The 16,210-nt window shown below is 70.6% G+C and overlaps 2 protein-coding genes across 2 annotated transcripts; one reads left to right on the forward strand and one right to left on the reverse strand.

Moving 5' to 3' along the window:
• Window positions 1-5,153: 5,153 nt before the first annotated feature.
• ACTG1 (actin gamma 1) lies at window positions 5,154-8,296 on the reverse strand. The gene is made up of 6 exons (XM_072880958.1): window positions 8,140-8,296; window positions 7,618-7,750; window positions 7,296-7,535; window positions 6,518-6,956; window positions 6,217-6,398; window positions 5,154-6,103 (listed from the first exon to the last, which is right to left on the reverse strand). Exons 2-6 carry the CDS (start codon window positions 7,738-7,740, stop codon window positions 5,960-5,962), a joined length of 1,128 nt encoding a protein of 375 aa, XP_072737059.1. The 5' UTR covers window positions 7,741-7,750; window positions 8,140-8,296; the 3' UTR covers window positions 5,154-5,959.
• A 3,429-nt stretch (window positions 8,297-11,725) lies between these two features.
• FSCN2 (fascin actin-bundling protein 2, retinal) lies at window positions 11,726-15,658 on the forward strand. Its single transcript, XM_072880996.1, has 5 exons — window positions 11,726-13,527; window positions 14,631-14,787; window positions 14,893-15,014; window positions 15,094-15,261; window positions 15,350-15,658. Exons 1-5 carry the CDS (start codon window positions 12,705-12,707, stop codon window positions 15,553-15,555), a joined length of 1,476 nt encoding a protein of 491 aa, XP_072737097.1. The 5' UTR covers window positions 11,726-12,704; the 3' UTR covers window positions 15,556-15,658.
• Window positions 15,659-16,210: the final 552 nt, after the last annotated feature.

Raw genomic sequence — 16,210 nt, forward strand, 5'->3', positions numbered from 1 at the left:
ACGGGCACCCTCCCAGGCACCCACAGAGGCCTCCCCAGCTCGGTGCATACAGGAGACGGGCAGGGTGCTGCGGCCACGGCAACGGGGTGAGGGCGAAACCCCTGGGCACCCCGTCCTGCTGCCAGCCCGTCCCGGTGGCACCCTGTCCTGGTGTCACCCTGTCCTGGTGTCACCCTGTCCTGGTGGCGTGTGCAGGACAAGGCAGGGGCTGTGCCTCGCAGGGGGTGCAGGGATGGGGGGATGCAGGCAGGGATGGGGGACGCAGGCAGGGATGGGGGATGCAGGCAGGGATGGGGGCACACAGGCAGGGATGGGGGGATGCAGGCAGGGATGGGGATGCAGGCAGGGATGGGGGATGCAGGCAGGGATGGGGGCACACAGGCAGGGATGGGGGATGCAGGCAGGGATGGGGGATGCAGGCAGGGATGGGGGACGCAGGCAGGGATGGGGGGCACACAGGCAGGGATGGGGGATGCAGGCAGGGATGGGGGACGCAGGCAGGGATGGGGGACGCAGGCAGGGATGGGGGGCACACAGGCAGGGATGGGGGATGCAGGCAGGGATGGGGGATGCAGGCAGGGATGGGGGGCACACAGGCAGGGATGGGGGATGCAGGCAGGGATGGAGGGACGCAGGCAGGGATGGGGACGCAGGCAGGGATGGGGGATGCAGGCAGGGATGGAGGGACGCAGGCAGGGATGGGGGACGCAGGCAGGGATGGGGGACGCAGGCAGGGATGGGGGATGCAGGCAGGGATGGGGGATGCAGGCAGGGATGGGGGACGCAGGCAGGGATGGGGGGCACACAGGCAGGGATGGGGGATGCAGGCAGGGATGGGGGGGACGCAGGCAGGGATGGGGATGCAGGCAGGGATGGGGGACGCAGGCAGGGATGGGGATGCAGGCAGGGATGGGGGGATGCAGGCAGGGATGGGGGGACGCAGGCAGGGATGGGGGGATGCAGGCAGGGATGTGGGATGCAGGCAGGGTGCAGGCAGGAGGAAGCTGCCGATGGGGGAAGGGAGGCTGCAGGGTGGGAAGGAGGCTGCAGGAGGGATGCAGGCAGGATGCAGGAAGCTGCAGGCAGGAGGAAGCTGCAGGCAGGAGAGACGCAGGCAGGAGGGGTGCAGGCAGGAAGGTGCAGGCAGGAGGTGCAGGCAGGAGGGTGCAGGCAGGAGGTGCAGGCAGGAGAGACGCAGGCAGGAGGGGTGCAGGCAGGAAGGTGCAGGCAGGAGGTGCAGGCAGGAGGGTGCAGGCAGGAGGAAGGTGCAGGCAGGAGAGACGCAGGCAGGAGGAGTGCAGGCAGGAAGGTGCAGGCAGGAGGTGCAGGCAGGAGGTGCAAGCAGGAGGGTGCAGGCAGGAGGTGCAGGCAGCAGGGTGTAGGCAGCAGGGTGCAGGCAGGAGGTGCAGGCAGGAGGGTGCAGGCAGGAGGGTGCAGGCAGCAGGTTGCAGGCAGGAGGTGCAGGCAGGAGGGTGCAGGCAGGAGGTGCAGGCAGGAGGTGCAGGCAGCAGGGTGCAGGCAGCAGGGTGCAGGCAGGAGGTGCAGGCAGGAGGTGCAGGCAGGAGGGTGCAGGCAGGAGGGTGCAGGCAGCAGGTTGCAGGCAGGAGGGTGCAGGCAGGAGGTGCAGGCAGGAGGGTGCAGGCAGCAGGGTGCAGGCAGGAGGTGCAGGCAGGAGGGTGCAGGCAGGAGGGTGCAGGCAGGAGGTGCAGGCAGGAGGGTGCAGGCAGGAGGGTGCAGGCAGGAGGTGCAGGCAGGAGGGTGCAGGCAGGAGGGTGCAGGCAGGAGGGTGCAAGCAGGAGGGTGCAGGCAGCAGGGTGCAGGCAGGAGGTGCAGGCAGGAGGGTGCAGGCAGCAGGGTGCAGGCAGGAGGATGCAGGCAGGAGGTGCAGGCAGCAGGTTGCAGGCAGGAGGTGCAGGCAGGAGGGTGCAGGCAGGAGGTGCAGGCAGGAGGGTGCAGGCAGGAGGGTGCAGGCAGGAGGTGCAGGCAGGAGGGTGCAGGCAGCAGGGTGCAGGCAGGAGGTGCAGGCAGGAGGGTGCAGGCAGGAGGGTGCAGGCAGCAGGGTGCAGGCAGGAGGGTGCAGGCAGGAGGTGCAGGCAGGAGGTGCAGGCAGGAGGGTGCAGGCAGCAGGTTGCACGCAGGAGGGTGCAGGCAGGAGGGTGCAGGCAGCAGGTTGCAGGCAGGAGGGTGCAGGCAGGAGGTGCAGGCAGGAGGTGCAGGCAGGAGGGTGCAGGCAGCAGGTTGCACGCAGGAGGGTGCAGGCAGGAGGGTGCAGGCAGCAGGTTGCAGGCAGGAGGGTGCAGGCAGGAGGGTGCAGGCAGGAGGTGCAGGCAGCAGAAGCCGCCGTCGCTCCGGGCCCGTCCCCGGCAGCGGGGGGCGGGGTCAGAGCGCTCCCACCCCACGTGGGGACAGACGGACAGGCAGAGCTCGCACGCCATTGGCCGCGCCGTAGCCAACCAGAGGGTGTCGGGATGCAGAGCCCGGCGCCCATTGGCTGGCGGGGCGCCCTTTTGTTCTCACCACCCGGGTGCCGTTAACCCTTTCCCTCCGGCCGGCAGCCGCGGGGGGGGGCGGCGCCCATGGGGGCGGGGCGGGGGGATGGGGGCGTGCATGGGTGCGGGGAAGGTACCCGGGTGCGGGGGTGTTGGCGGTGCGGGGAACACGGGTGCAAGGGAGCAGGGGGGGGGGGGGGCGGGTGTAATGGGGCGGGGGTCCCGTTGGGGCCCTTCCGGGCCCCCCCCCCCCCCTTCGGGACCGGAACGCTACGGGAGGCCCCGCCCGGCCCCGCCCGGCCCCGCCCGGCCCCGGTGTCCGCGGAGCTGAGACCGCGCAAACTCGTGTCGTGCGGCGGAGCGGCGGAGCCGTGCTGCCCCCTGGCGGCCGCCCCGGGCCAGGGCGCGACCGACGGACGCGGGGGGGGGGGGCAGGATGGACGGACCGACGGACAAAGGGCCGCAGGGTGCGCGGCCGGCCCGACGGTGGCTGGGCGGTGGGGAACGGGCGGGCCGGACAGATGGACAGGCGGACAGGTGGGGGGAGGGCTGGGCAGACAGATGGGCGCACGGCGGGCTGGAGGGACGGACAGACAGACGGGCGGACAGCTGGGCGGGGTGCCGGGGGGGGGGGGGGCGGCCAGTTGGTGAGCACAGGTGCCACCGGCCGGGTGGCCCCGGGGACTCATCCTGCACCGGGGACCCCGGGGCCGGGTCACGGCCCCGCTGGGCGGGGGCGGCGGCTGCCGGGGCGGTGCTGGGGGCACCCAGACACCCCCACCGCCCCCACCCTCACCCATCCCCCCGCGCTGGGCCCGATCCCGGCCCGGGCTGCGTCGCCCCGGCACTGGGCACTCGCTCGCACACACCGCGCTTGCCCGGCCGTGGCCCCAGCCGGCTCCCCCTGCCCCCCGCCCGGGAGGGGTGCGCACCCGCCCCTTCCCTGCACCCCCAAATCAACCCCCCCCGGGCCTCGCGGTGGCCCTGGCACGGAGGCGATGGTGACCCGCAGCACTGCGGCCGCTGCTCGTCCCCACCGCCGTGCCGGGGCAGCCGCGGTGCTGTCCCACCGAGGGGCCGCGGTTCGGCCAGGCCCCGCGCGTGGCCGACGCCGGTGTCCTGGTGCCAAAGCGGCTCCTGTGGCCTGTGTGCGGGCAAGGACGAACGGGGACGCTTTGGGGACAGCCGGGCAGTGGTGTCACCGTGGGACACGCCGGGAGGCCGCCTGGGACAACGCGGCAGGGAGCAACGTGGCACGACACGGCACGGTGCAACACAACGCGATGACGCGGTACCACGAACCCCGCGCAGCACAACCTGGCACGGCACCCCGCGGTTCACCGTGCCACGGTGCCGTACGGCCGGTGCCGTGCAGCACGGCCGCGCTCGCCAGCGAGCAGAGGGGCCGTGGGCCGGCGTTGGCACCGCTTTGGCCTGCCCGAGCAGCCCCAGCCGCAGCTCGTCCTCCCCTGCCGCAGCCGGTGTCCTTGCGGCACGGTGACACGCGCGCGGAGCAGGCAGCGTGCCCCGGCCCCGCTGCACCCCCCCTTCCCGGGTGATGGATGTGCCGCCGTCCCCCTCGGCGGTCACGGCCATCCATCCCGCCCACGGTCACCCGCTCTCCTGGGGATGCCGAGCGTGGGCAAGCGGGCGCGGATCTGCACAAGCCCGTGGCCACCCCGAGCACCCCTACGGCTTCGACGCCGGCCGGGTGTCCCCGGAGCAAACCCCACCTGCCACGATGGACGCTGGGTGCTTCGGTCGGCGCCTGCCTCGCACCGGTGAAGAGGAGGAGGAAGAGCGTGGGCCCGGCTGGAGACGCTTGTGGTGGTGGGCAGCGTCCCCAGGGCCGGGCTGGGCCGGGGGTGCCGGGGAAGGGCGCGAGGGGAGCCCGGCCTTCGGCGGAGAACCGGCCCGGCACCGGGAGGACGCGGCAGCCCGGGAGCCCGTGTCCGGCTGTGCCATATGGCCAATGCACCGGATCCGGCTGACGGAGGGGCTCCGGTGGGTTTTGCCGGTGCCCCCGTGCCGCCCCGGCGTTTGACACGGCGCAGGATGGCGGCGAGCAGGGACGAGCGGAGCCATGTTTGCGGCAGCCCCAGGCGAGGTCCCAATCGCAGCAGCGCTGCCTGACCTTGGGTTACTTTAATTAAATTAATTAGCAGGGTTCTCTCTCCCCTCAGAAACGAGAGCAGTGCCACGGGGCCTGGCAAGAGCCGCGACACCGGGCACAGGGGGCTCGCTCACGCCGAGTGCAGGGTTCGGGGGACCCCCGGCCCCGCTCACCTTCGCCCAGGGCACCAGGTAGCCGCCGGTGGCACCGGCCCAGCGCCGCGGGACTCCCCGTGCCCGAGGCAGGACGGGCAGCTGTGCCAAACCAGTTCTGGCAGCACCAGAGCTCTGCCCTGGGCAGGGTGGGGGCAGGCGAGGGCCAAGGGCAGCACCCATCACACTTCCTTGGCACCCAAACAGCCACTTTTAACCCCAAAATGCCACCGTGGCTTCACCAACAGCTTCCTGGGGAAGAGGAGCTGGGAGCTCCACCTCGGTGCCAGCTCAGCTCCCACTTGTCACGCACAGGGGGACAAGCCTGGGGGGGTGTCACCCCCCCCCCCCAGGGACCCCCCCCAGCCCACAGAGCCCCAGCTGGACTTCACTGCAGCATTGGTTTTTTTGTAGTTTTTTTTTTATTTTCCTTACACCATGATGTGCTGTCGGGCATTACAATTTCTCAACTTTAGGATGACTTACAAATTTCGGTTTCCTACCGTCATGTGAGAACATTAAGGCAACGTACAAAAAAATCTGACATAAATTAAACGATGCATAAATTTACAGGTGTAAATGCCAAGTTTCAGCAACTCAAGTTGAGTAACTTCAGCCCCGTGATGTCGACTGGGATACGGGTGGGGAGGAGAATGAAGACTGGTTCGTAAGGCTCGGATGCGATATGTTTTTCCCAACCTTGCTAGAACGGCAGCGACAGAAGTGAATTCTTGATGGACTCCTACCAGCCTCTACAGGAAATCTGGAATACTCCACACTGGATGTACGGCAAGTCGGGACTCCGAATACCCTGTACACACCGGTCCCGGCCCGGGGCGCGGGGAGACGGGCCACTGTCAGTGTAGCGAGCTGCGGGAGCCCCGGTCAGGCGTGGGCTCTCCTCCGCGGCGAGGTGCCACGCCGGCCCCGGGGCTGGGAGCGGATCTGTACAGGGTATTTCACTCGGGTGTAGAGCGAGGGAAGGGTTAACTCGAGTAACAAGGTCAAATCAAGCGACAGCTCGACCATCCAGTGCTGACATTTGTCTAAACATCAGGTAGAGACTTTCCGAGGGCAAGTTTCTTTTGAGAGAAGGCTTATTCCAGTTTTATGAGGCTAGCATGAGGTGTATAGATTTGCCTGGGCAAACATATACTAGTGAGACAACTCATGCAGCAGGCGCGGCGCGCCTGCCAGCAGTCCGTTTAGAAGCATTTACGGTGGACGATGGAGGGGCCGGACTCGTCGTACTCCTGCTTGCTGATCCACATCTGCTGGAAGGTGGATAGCGAGGCCAGGATGGAGCCGCCGATCCAGACGGAGTACTTGCGCTCAGGCGGGGCGATGATCTGCGAGAGGAGAGCGGCGGCGGTCAGAGCGGCGGCGGGAGCGGCCCAGCCTTCTCCCACCAGGCCCAGAGGCCGCAGCCCCGTCCGCTGCGGGACGAGGGAGCGTTCCTTACCTTGATCTTCATCGTGCTGGGCGCCAGGGCTGTGATCTCCTTCTGCATCCTGTCAGCGATGCCGGGGTACATGGTGGTGCCGCCGGACAGCACCGTGTTGGCGTACAGGTCCTTCCTGATGTCCACGTCACACTTCATGATGGAGTTGAAAGTGGTCTCGTGAATGCCGCAGGACTCCATGCCTGGGGAGAAAGGAAGAGTTGCCGGCTCGTTTAGTACCCACGCAGCACCTCGTTTTGGTCACGCCAAGCCCACGCGCCACGGAGGCAACCCTGGTGGTACCGCCCCGGCCCGCACCTACCCAGGAAGGAGGGCTGGAAGAGGGCTTCTGGACACCTGAACCGCTCGTTGCCGATGGTGATCACCTGGCCATCGGGCAGCTCGTAGCTCTTCTCCAGGGAGGAGGAAGAGGCAGCAGTGGCCATCTCCTGCTCGAAGTCCAGGGCGACGTAGCACAGCTTTTCCTTTATGTCACGGACAATTTCCCTTTCGGCTGTGGTGGTGAAGCTGTAGCCTCTTTCTGTCAGGATCTTCATGAGGTAGTCTGTCAGGTCACGGCCAGCCAAGTCCAGGCGCAGGATGGCGTGGGGCAGAGCATAACCCTCGTAGATGGGCACGGTGTGGGTGACACCGTCCCCGGAGTCCATAACAATACCAGTGGTACGACCAGAGGCGTACAGGGACAGCACGGCCTGGATAGCCACGTACATGGCTGGGGTGTTGAAGGTCTCAAACATGATCTGGAAGGAAGAGGAGGAAAGACAAAAAAAATAGATCGATTAGCACCAAGTAACGGGCACTGGGTCACTCGCACCCACGTTAGAACACACATGCTGACATGCAGAAAAAAAACCAACACAACTCAAGTGTGTGAAGGAAAAAGCAAAGAATGCAGGCAGAAAACACAAATGAAAGAAACCTGAGGCGTCAGGAAGAAATGCCAGGAGTACAGAACCCTGAAATGTCGGAGAAAAAAACAAAACAAAACAAAACACCAGCTCAGGTTTAAGATGCCGCAACAAAAAGAGGTTTGTGAACAAGATGAGAGTAAGGGGCGGCCAGCGGGCGAGTGACGGTACCTGCGTCATCTTCTCTCTGTTGGCCTTGGGGTTCAGGGGAGCCTCTGTGAGCAGCACGGGGTGCTCCTCGGGAGCCACGCGCAGCTCGTTGTAGAAGGTGTGGTGCCAGATCTTCTCCATGTCGTCCCAGTTGGTGACGATGCCGTGCTCGATGGGGTACTTCAGGGTGAGGATCCCTCTCTTGCTCTGGGCCTCATCCCCCACGTAGCTGTCCTTCTGCCCCATGCCCACCATCACGCCCTGGGAAGCCAAGGGTGAGTCAGCGCCCGCCCGGCGGCAGCACCGCCCCGCCCGCCCTGCCCTGCCCTCCCCTCCCGCCTACCTGGTGCCGGGGGCGCCCGACGATGGAGGGGAAAACGGCGCGGGGGGCGTCGTCCCCGGCGAAACCGGCCTTGCACATGCCGGAGCCGTTGTCGATGACGAGGGCGGCGATCTCCTCTTCCATGGCGGAGCCTCTGCGGTGGAAGGGCGGCTCGGTCAGCGCACCCGCCCCGGGAGGCCGCGCTGGCGGCGGGCCCGGCCCGGCCCCCGCCCGCCCCCCGCCCCCCTTCCCGGGACGGACCCCGGCCCCCCCCGCCCCGCCGTTTGAATCTCCCGCGCCCTGACGTCACCCGCCGCCGCCGCCAATCGCGCCGCAGCCGCCCCCCCTCCCCCCACCCAACGGCCCGTTCAAACGGGCGAGACCATTCCAGCATGGCGCGGGGGGGGGGGAAGGGGGGGGACACACACACAGCCACAGGCCACCCCGGCGCCGGCCAGGACCGAGCCCGCCACCCCCCGGGAACTGCAGGAGAAGGGGGCGGCAAGGGCGCGGGCCACGCCCCATAGCCGCCGGTGCCGGTACCTGTGCGGGGGAAGTTGCTCTCGGCGCTGGGGAGACGGTGCCGCCTGGTCCGCTGCCGCCGGCTGAGTGAGACCGTCCGGCTCCCAGCCCCGCGCTTTTATACCCAGGGGGCGACGGCCCCGCCCGCCCGGCCGAGAACATCGCCATATATGGAGATCTTTCAGAAACACGCGTTCTCATTGGCTGGCGCGGCCCCGGCCACGTGGGGCGGCTGCCGGGCTGCCCCCGCCCCGCGGCACCCCGGAACCTGCATGGGGCGGGGGTGGGGGGTGCGGGGGGGGCGCCGACCCCCGGTCGCGGCGGGGACCCCCGGCCGCGCCGCCCGGCAGCACCCCCGGCAGCGCCGGGCACCCCCCGCCGAGCACCGGGCACCCCCCGGGCAGCGCCCGGTTCCCCTCCGGTAGCGCCGGGCCCCCGCGGGCCTCGCCGGCCCCGCACCCCGAAGGTGGCACCGCGCCCCCCCCCGCCCCCCCCCGGGCAGCAGCGGGCACCCCCGGGCAGCACGTGCGAGAGCCTCAGGCAGCACCTGCACCCCTCGGGCAGCACGTGCACCCCACCCACTCCGTGTGCACCCCACTGACGGCATCTGCACCCCACCCACAGCACCCGGCACCCCCCCGCAGCAGCGGGCACCCCCACCCGCTGCACCGGGCAGCACCCACACCCCGCCGGCAGCACCGGGCGCCCCTCGGGGCTGGGCGCCCTCGCCGCCCACCGCCCCGCCGGCGGCACTGCCCGGCCCTCGGGCAGCACCGTGCACCCCAGCTGCACCCCGGGCTCTGGCAGCGCTGCCCCCGAGAGCCCCGCGCACCCCCGTAGGTAACACCGCATATCCTATAGGTTCTGCGCCGCGCACGGGCGCGTGCATCCCACGGCTATAAGCACCCCCTGACCGTCCGCCCTCCTGCCAGCACCTATAGGCAGGCTGTGCCCCCGGTGCAGCACGCAGCACCCCGCAGGCAGCACCCTGCACCCGGCACTGCCGGCCCACCTGCAGCACCGCACGGCCGGCACCGGGCACCCCAAAAAGCTCTGCCTCAGCTCCAGCGCTGCTGTGCACCCGCTGACGGTGCCGACGCCCCACGGACGGTGCTGTGCGCCCCACCGACGGCACCCTGCCTGAGGGCGGCATCCCCCACGGCTGCACCACCCCACCCAGAGCATCTCCCCAGGGAGAGCCCGGCTGGCACCCCCGCTCTGGCAGCCCCCTGGCCCCCGCCAGCCTGGGGCCCTCCTCGTGTCCGAGCCCCCCTGCTTGGTCAGGGGGTGCCACGGGCTGTGCGCCCCACGCTGCTGCTGGGCGTCATGGGCACGGCTCGCACCAGCGCACCGTGCCAGAGACCCCTGCACCGTGCCGGATAGCCGTGCACCGTGTTGGATAGCCACACGCCACGCCAGAGACCCACGCGCCGTGCCGGCAACCCATGCACACGTCACCCAGTGTGGCTCCCGTGCCCCCAGCCCCTCCGTGCCGGTCAGGTGCATGGAGGTGGCGGCTGCCGGCCTTGCCGTCACCCGTGTCTGTGCCAGGAGCAGCCGGCGGCAGAAGCTCGCCGTCTTCCAAGGGATTCCCAGCACCGCTCGGGGATGAAACGCCGCGTGCTCGGGCCTTCCCCAGCAGGCCCCAGTGCCGCTGGCGGCTGAGCCTGGACGGGCGTCGTGGAGGGGTGTCAGCGGTGCAGCGGCAGCAGGCCGGGGGTGCCGGGTGTGGGGCAGGGCGGTGCTGGCGCCGGGTGGGTGGCAGAGGGACGGGGGGTCCCGCACGGGGCCCGGCACAGCTCGAGGGGTCTCACGTTCCCGTGCCAGCGCCGAGCGGCCGGCCTGGCCCAGCGTCCCCGCGGGCCACGGAGGGCTCGGGCTGGTGGCCGGGTGGGCGCCGGCACCTCGGGCTGGGGGCCTGGCTCAGGGGGGCTGCGCAGGTGACGGCCGCATCCCGCGGCTCCCCGTCCCGGGGCGCGGGGACCGGCTGGACCCCCCGCACGGGCACGCAGCGGCGGGGCTCCCCGGCGTCGGCAGCCCCTCGCCCGTGACTCGGGACCCCCCCCCGGGCCCACGGACACTGCGGGGGGCTCCCGGGCAGGAGACCCCGGGGGACGAATGCGAGGCTGCGGGGCCGGATCCCGCGGGGCGAGGCGACGCCGGGGGCTCCGGGGCGGTGCCGGGTCCGTGCCCCGGCGCTTCCTCCTGCCCAAACAAGGCAGCCCCGGCGCCCGGTGAGTAAGGGCCGGGCAGGGCCGGGCAGGGCGGGCAGGGCCGGGGGTGCCCCCGCGATGCGGGGCGGGCGCAGGCAGCGCGTCCCGGCCGTATTAGGAGCGATCGGGCCGGTGGCAGCGGGACGCCCGGCCCCGACACCGCCCCGCGCCGCCGCGGGGACCTTCGGCCGGGACGGGGGGAGCGGAGGAGGAGGAGGAGGAGGAGGAGGAGGAGGAAGGCGCCGCGCCGCGCCCCTCCCCGCTGCCCGTCGCCGCGGTGATGCGGGTGTGTCGTGTGTGTGTCGCCCCCCCCGCTGCCTGTGCGCAGCCTCCGTCGCCATGGTGACACACAGTCATCGTCCCCTCCCGTCGCCATGGTGACGGCCGGGTGTTGGCGCGGGGCGGGGCGATGGGGCGGGGTCCCCGCGGGGTCCGGCCGGGCACCGCCACCCACCGCCCCGATACCGACCCTGACCCCCACCCCAGCCCCCCAAACCCCTGCCCTGCCCCCTGGGCTCTTGGGGCGCGGCTGAGCCCCCCCCCCCCATCCGCCAGCCCCCCACCAGGGCTGGGGCCGCGCTGGCTGGGGGCTGGGGGACCCCCCCCATCCCAGCACCCCCCATCCCTCCCAGGGAGGGGAATGGATGGAAACCGGGGGGGAGGGGGCACACGACGACGGACACCCACCCCGGCCCCCTGCGGTGCCCGGGCGGGAGGGGCTGTCATGAGCTCGTCGGGTCTCAGAAGCCGCCACCCCCCCGCCCTGGGAGGGGTCCGGCTGTCCCCAAGCCGGGGGGTGCAGGGACAGGCGACGGCTGCGGGGCAGGGCCCAGGCGGGCCCCCCCTATGGGAACCTGACCCCCACCGGGGGGGCTGGGGGGGCCGGCACACATAAATACGGCTCCCGCTGCTCTGCCGGGCAGGTGCCGGTGTGCGCCCACTGAGAGCCGGCGCTGCCGCCCTGCCAGACCCCGGGGAGCCCACGTCCCCCCCAGCCCCCCCCCAGCCCCCTGGAGCCCCCCAGCCCCTGCAGGACCCTGACCTACTTATCCCTGCCCCGGCCCGAAAGCCGACCCGTATCCGTTTCGGCGGGGGTCAGTTACACCGTGCCGGGCAGCGCAGCCGCGGCTCGGGTAACGCAGCGGCCGGGGGGCCGCGGCACCCCCCGCCATGGTAAGAGAGAGCCCGGCCATGAAAAAGTCATGAGGCAACCAATCCCCGGGACCTATTTTCGGGAACAATAACTGGGCGCAGTGCTGACACCGGAGCCGTGGGGCCGGGGGGAAGGTGGCAGCGGGAGCCATCGCGGCCAGGGCCTCGCCGCGGCACAGCGGCATCACCGGTGCACGGCCGGTCCCCGGCGCAGGGGCTGGCACCGGGTGTCCGAGCGCTTTGGGGTGCAGGCGGTGGTGGGGCCCGGTGCCAGCGTGGACAGAGCATGTCCTTGCCCGTCCCCGGGTCACTGCGGTGGAGCGTGGCCGAGGCCGGCTGTCCCCGCGGCTGTGCCTGCCCCGGCCGGGGGGTCCCGGCTGGGCTGGGGGAAAGGTGCTGCAGGGCAGGAGTGGGGACGGTCCCCTGCCAAGGCAGCACAGCCGCACCGCTGTCACGAGCTTCAGGCGGTCTTAGCCCCGTGGAACCGAGGACCCCGCACCCCGGGCGATGGGGGGTCCCAGCCGTCGCCCCAGCGGGCCAGGGTGGGGGGGGTGGCTGTGACCCCGATCCACAGCTGCAGGAGGGATTTGGGGCCACAGGACAGATGGAGGCCAAGGGCCCCAAAGCAGGATAAAAGGTTTAAACTAATCAAAATGCCTGGCTAATTGGTAAGGCGCTTAGGGGCTGGCCGGGAGGCGGCGCGGCTGGAGGTGACCTGCTGCTGAATCAGAGGGGCCGGTAACCTTAGCCCGCCGGGAACGGATACGCCGGCCCGTGCCCGGATCGGGTTCCCACCCAAGTTTTCCACCCACGGCTCCGCGGCAGGACAGGCGAGAGCCGGGGCCGTGGTGACGGAGGGCGGCGGTGCGGCCGTGCACCCTGAGGAGCCGGCCGGGGGCTGCTGCGGTCCCCCCCTTGCCTGGGGTCTCGGTGAAAGCCCTGCTGTAGGTTACGGCCACCCCGGTGCCCGCCGCAATCTGGCCGGACTTTGTAATCCTACCTGCGGCTAATTAAACGGGCCGCGGCCCCCGGCCCACCCCCGGCACCCCCCCGCTGTGCCGCCCTGTGCCGAGCCGCCCCGTGGGGCCAGTGCGGCAGCGGTGCCGGGGCAGTGCAGACGTCCCCGTGGGTGCAGCCGGCCGGCCCCGCCGCGACGCCTGGGCTTGGCAGGGCCGGGGAGCCCCCGCCGGCCCCCCGGGGGCCACCCCGCGCCGGCGGAAGATGCCAACGAATGGGATCCACCAGGTCCTGAAGATCCAGTTCGGGCTGATCAACTGCGACAGCCGGTACCTGACGGCGGAGAGCTTCGGCTACAAGGTGAACGCCTCGGCGCCCAGCCTGAAGCGCAAGCAGATCTGGACGCTGGAGCAGGACGAAGCCGACAGCTCCGTTGTCTTCCTCAAGAGCCACCTGGGCCGGTACCTGGGTGCCGACAAGGACGGGAAGGTGCGGTGCGAGGCTGAGCAGCCGGGCCGGGATGAACGCTTCAGCATCATCACCCAGTCGGACGGGCGCTGGGCGCTGCAGTCGGCTCCGCACCGGCGTTTCTTCGGGGGCCGGGAGGATCGACTCTCCTGCTTCGCCCCCAGCGTGACGGAGGGCGAGCTCTGGACCGTGCACTTGGCCATGCACCCCCAGGCCAACCTGCTGAGCGTCAGCCGCCGCCGCTACGCCCACCTCAGCGCCCACGAGGACGAAATCGCCACCGACAGCAACCTGCCCTGGGGGGTGGACGCCCTCATCACCCTCTGCTTCCAGGACAAGAAGTACAGCCTGCGCACCGCCGACGAGCGCTACCTGCGCTGCGACGGCACCCTGGTGCCCGAGCCTGGCGCCCGCACTGGCTACACCCTCGAGTTCAAGGCGGGCAAGTTGGCTTTCAAGGACTGCGATGGCAAATACCTGGCACCCACGGGGCCCACCGGCACCCTCAAGTCCGGCCGCAGCTCCAAGCCGGGCAAAGACGAACTCTTCGACCTGGAGGAGAGCCACCCCCAGGTGGTCTTCACGGCGGCCAACGGCAGATACGTCTCCATCCGGCAGGGTAAGGGCTGCCTGCACCCTGCTGCCTGCTCCCTGCCTGCCTTGGGAGCCCCGGCTGCCCCAAGGGGATCACCGGGGATCAGCTCAGCCGAAAGCACCCACAGCCATGAAGGGCTCTGTGGGAGCACCCCGGGGACCCCCGCCACGGGAGGAGACCCTACAATAACAACAAGGGGGAGGCTGGGGCAGCGGGGCTGGGGTGGGAGCAGCGGCGGGGCTGTGCCGGGTTCCGTGGGTGTGTATGGGGGGGGCGCGTGTGTGCAGGGCTCCGTGGGTGTGTACGGGGGGGTGTGCGTGTGTGCATACGTGTGTGTGCATACGTGCGTGCGCGCGTGAGCAGGGCTCCGTGCAGTGCCTGCAGGTCCACGCATTTGTGTGTGCGGCCCGTACACGCTTGTGCACGGACGATGCTGTGCGTGCACAGCTCCGCAGCCCATACGTGTGTGCACGTGTGCGGGGCTCTTCCTAGCACTGCGTGTGCACGCGTTTGTGCGTGCACGGCTCTGCAGCGCTGCACGCGTGCACGTGCGCGTAGGGCGCAGCGCCACGGGCACGCGCGGGGGCTCCCTGCGGCGCCACGTGTGCGCGGGGCTCCGCGCAGCCCTGGGGGGACGCGCGTGTGTTTGCACACGCAGCTCCGTGTGCGTCCTGCCCTGGCGTGGGGCTGAGCCTGGCAGCCCGGGGCAGGCAGCTGCAGGCAGGAGGGGCTGGGCAGAGCTGTGCCCATGGCCAGACCCCGCAGCAGGGAGCCGGGCACGGGCCGTTAGATGGGACCACGGCCTCCAGAGCCCGTGGGGGTCCCCGAGCGGCCCTGCTTGCCCGGGCAGCGGTGGCTGTGCCGTGGCCCCGAACGCACCTGCCCCTGTGCCAAGTGGCTTAGGGCCGGGTGACGGTGGCGGGCAGGCTATAAATAGGGGGTTTGTGCGCCGCGGCGCTAACCAGATGGACACGGCAGCAATCAGATTAACCAGCCCAATTAGCACGATTGTTCGCAGAAGGATTTACCGCTGCCGGGGAGGGGCCAGGGGAGGGAAAGCGCAGCCGGGGCTCATCGGTGCACGTGGCTGGAGCAGGGCCAGTGCCAACGGCCGCTCCCACCCGCAGGCGTCAACGTCTCAGCAAACCAGGACGAGGAGTTGAACCACGAGACCTTCCAGCTCCAGATCGACCGCGACACCAACAAGTGCAGCCTGCACACCAACACCGGCAGCTACTGGACCCTCGTGGCACATGGGGGCATCCAGGCCGTGGCCACCGAAGTGTGAGTGGTGCTTTGCCGCGGCGTGGGGCTGCAGGGGAGCTGGTGGGGGGGGGGGGGGGGACACGACACAGGCCGCCCCGGCTCACGGTCTCCCTCTGCCGCCAGCGCTGCCAACACCATGTTCGACATCGAGTGGCGCGGGCGGCGGGTGGCCCTGCGCGCCAGCAACGGCCGGTACGTCTGCACCAAGAGGAACGGGCAGCTGGCGGCCGTCAGCGACGCCGTGGGTAAGTGCCAGGGGCGGGTGGGGGGGGTCCTGGCGTTGGTTCCCCACCCCAGGGTGCTCAGGGCCAGGCTCCCGTGCAGGGGAGGATGAGGAATTCACCCTGAAGCTGATCAACCGCCCGATGCTGGTGCTGCGGGGCGAGCACGGCTTCGTCTGCTACCACCGCGGCTCCAACCTGCTCGACTCCAACCGCTCCGTCTACGACGTCTTCCACATCAGCTTCAGCGACGGCGCCTACCAGATCCGAGGTGGGTGACGGGCTGGGGGACCGCCGGGGCAGGGAGCTGCCGGGGGCCCAGCCAGACCCCGCTGACAGCCCCCGGGGACTCTCCCCAGGCCAGGGGGGCAAGTTCTGGTACGTGGCGAGCAGCGGGTCGGTGTGCAGCGACGGGGACCTCTCCGAGGATTTCTTCTTTGAGTTCCGGGAGCGGGGACGTGTCGCCATCAAAGCAAAGAACGGCCGGTACCTACGCGGGGACCCGGCCGGCACCCTGCGTGCCGACAGCGAGTCCGTGCTGCGGGCCACGCTCTGGGAGTACTGACCCGCCTGGCACCGGCCCCCCGCCCCAGGCTGGCCGGGGGCAGTAGCTTGTCCCCAGGCAAAGGGTGGCGGTGGAGCCGGCGGTGGCACCATCCGTGGCAGCTGCGTCCCCGACCGCCCTCAACTCACGGCATTAAAGTCAGTTTGGATCAGGCGGGGGCAGCGCCTCGTCTTCCTTCACCTCCCGCAGCGCCCGAGGGCAGGGGTGCCCGCACCCCGAGGGCTGCTCGGGCGAAGCCTCGGGATCCCGTCCCCCGTCCCCCTCCCCAGCCTGGGGCCTGTAACCCCAGATGGAGAGTGCCGCCCCGTGGGAGCCCCCCACCCCGGGAAGGGGCTGATCCTGCCGGGGCATCCCGGCTCTGCCACTGTTCTGGGACGCAGGGACCCCCGGGCTGCCACAGGCAGAGCTGCCGGGGGTGGGCGCGGGGGGCCGGGGGTGCCGCTCAGGCAGCCGGGGATGGGGGCTCGGCAAAGCAAACCCGCTGCGGGCAGGACCCTGAGGGGCTGCGCAGGGAGCCGGAGCCCGGAGGGGCTGGGATGCCCGTGGACCCTCTTGCCAGGCTGGGGGAGCAGGAGGGGGCTGCAGCGAAGGGCCCTGGGGGGGCCGGCTCCCCGTGCAGCGCCAGCAGGGACAAGAGGAGAGAGGGGCTGCCAGG

This window comes from Ciconia boyciana, chromosome 16 (genome assembly GCF_034638445.1).
Source record: "Ciconia boyciana chromosome 16, ASM3463844v1, whole genome shotgun sequence".
Classification (NCBI taxonomy): Eukaryota; Metazoa; Chordata; class Aves; order Ciconiiformes; family Ciconiidae; genus Ciconia; species Ciconia boyciana.

What these genes read in the sequence shown, in the direction of transcription:
- FSCN2 (XM_072880996.1), top strand. Translation starts at nt 12,705, where the DNA reads ATGCCAACGAATGGGATCCACCAGGTCCTGAAGATCCAGTTCGGGCTG. An exon ending in ATACGTCTCCATCCGGCAGG is followed by an intron (nt 13,528 to 14,630) that starts GTAAGGGCTGCC and finishes TCCCACCCGCAG; the next exon opens with GCGTCAACGTCTCAGCAAAC. An exon ending in CGGCGCCTACCAGATCCGAG is followed by an intron (nt 15,262 to 15,349) that starts GTGGGTGACGGG and finishes GACTCTCCCCAG; the next exon opens with GCCAGGGGGGCAAGTTCTGG.
- ACTG1 (XM_072880958.1), bottom strand. Translation starts at nt 7,740, where the DNA reads ATGGAAGAGGAGATCGCCGCCCTCGTCATCGACAACGGCTCCGGCATG. An exon ending in ACAGAGAGAAGATGACGCAG is followed by an intron (nt 6,957 to 7,295) that starts GTACCGTCACTC and finishes TCTTCCTTCCAG; the next exon opens with ATCATGTTTGAGACCTTCAA. An exon ending in CTTCCAGCCCTCCTTCCTGG is followed by an intron (nt 6,399 to 6,517) that starts GTAGGTGCGGGC and finishes CTTTCTCCCCAG; the next exon opens with GCATGGAGTCCTGCGGCATT.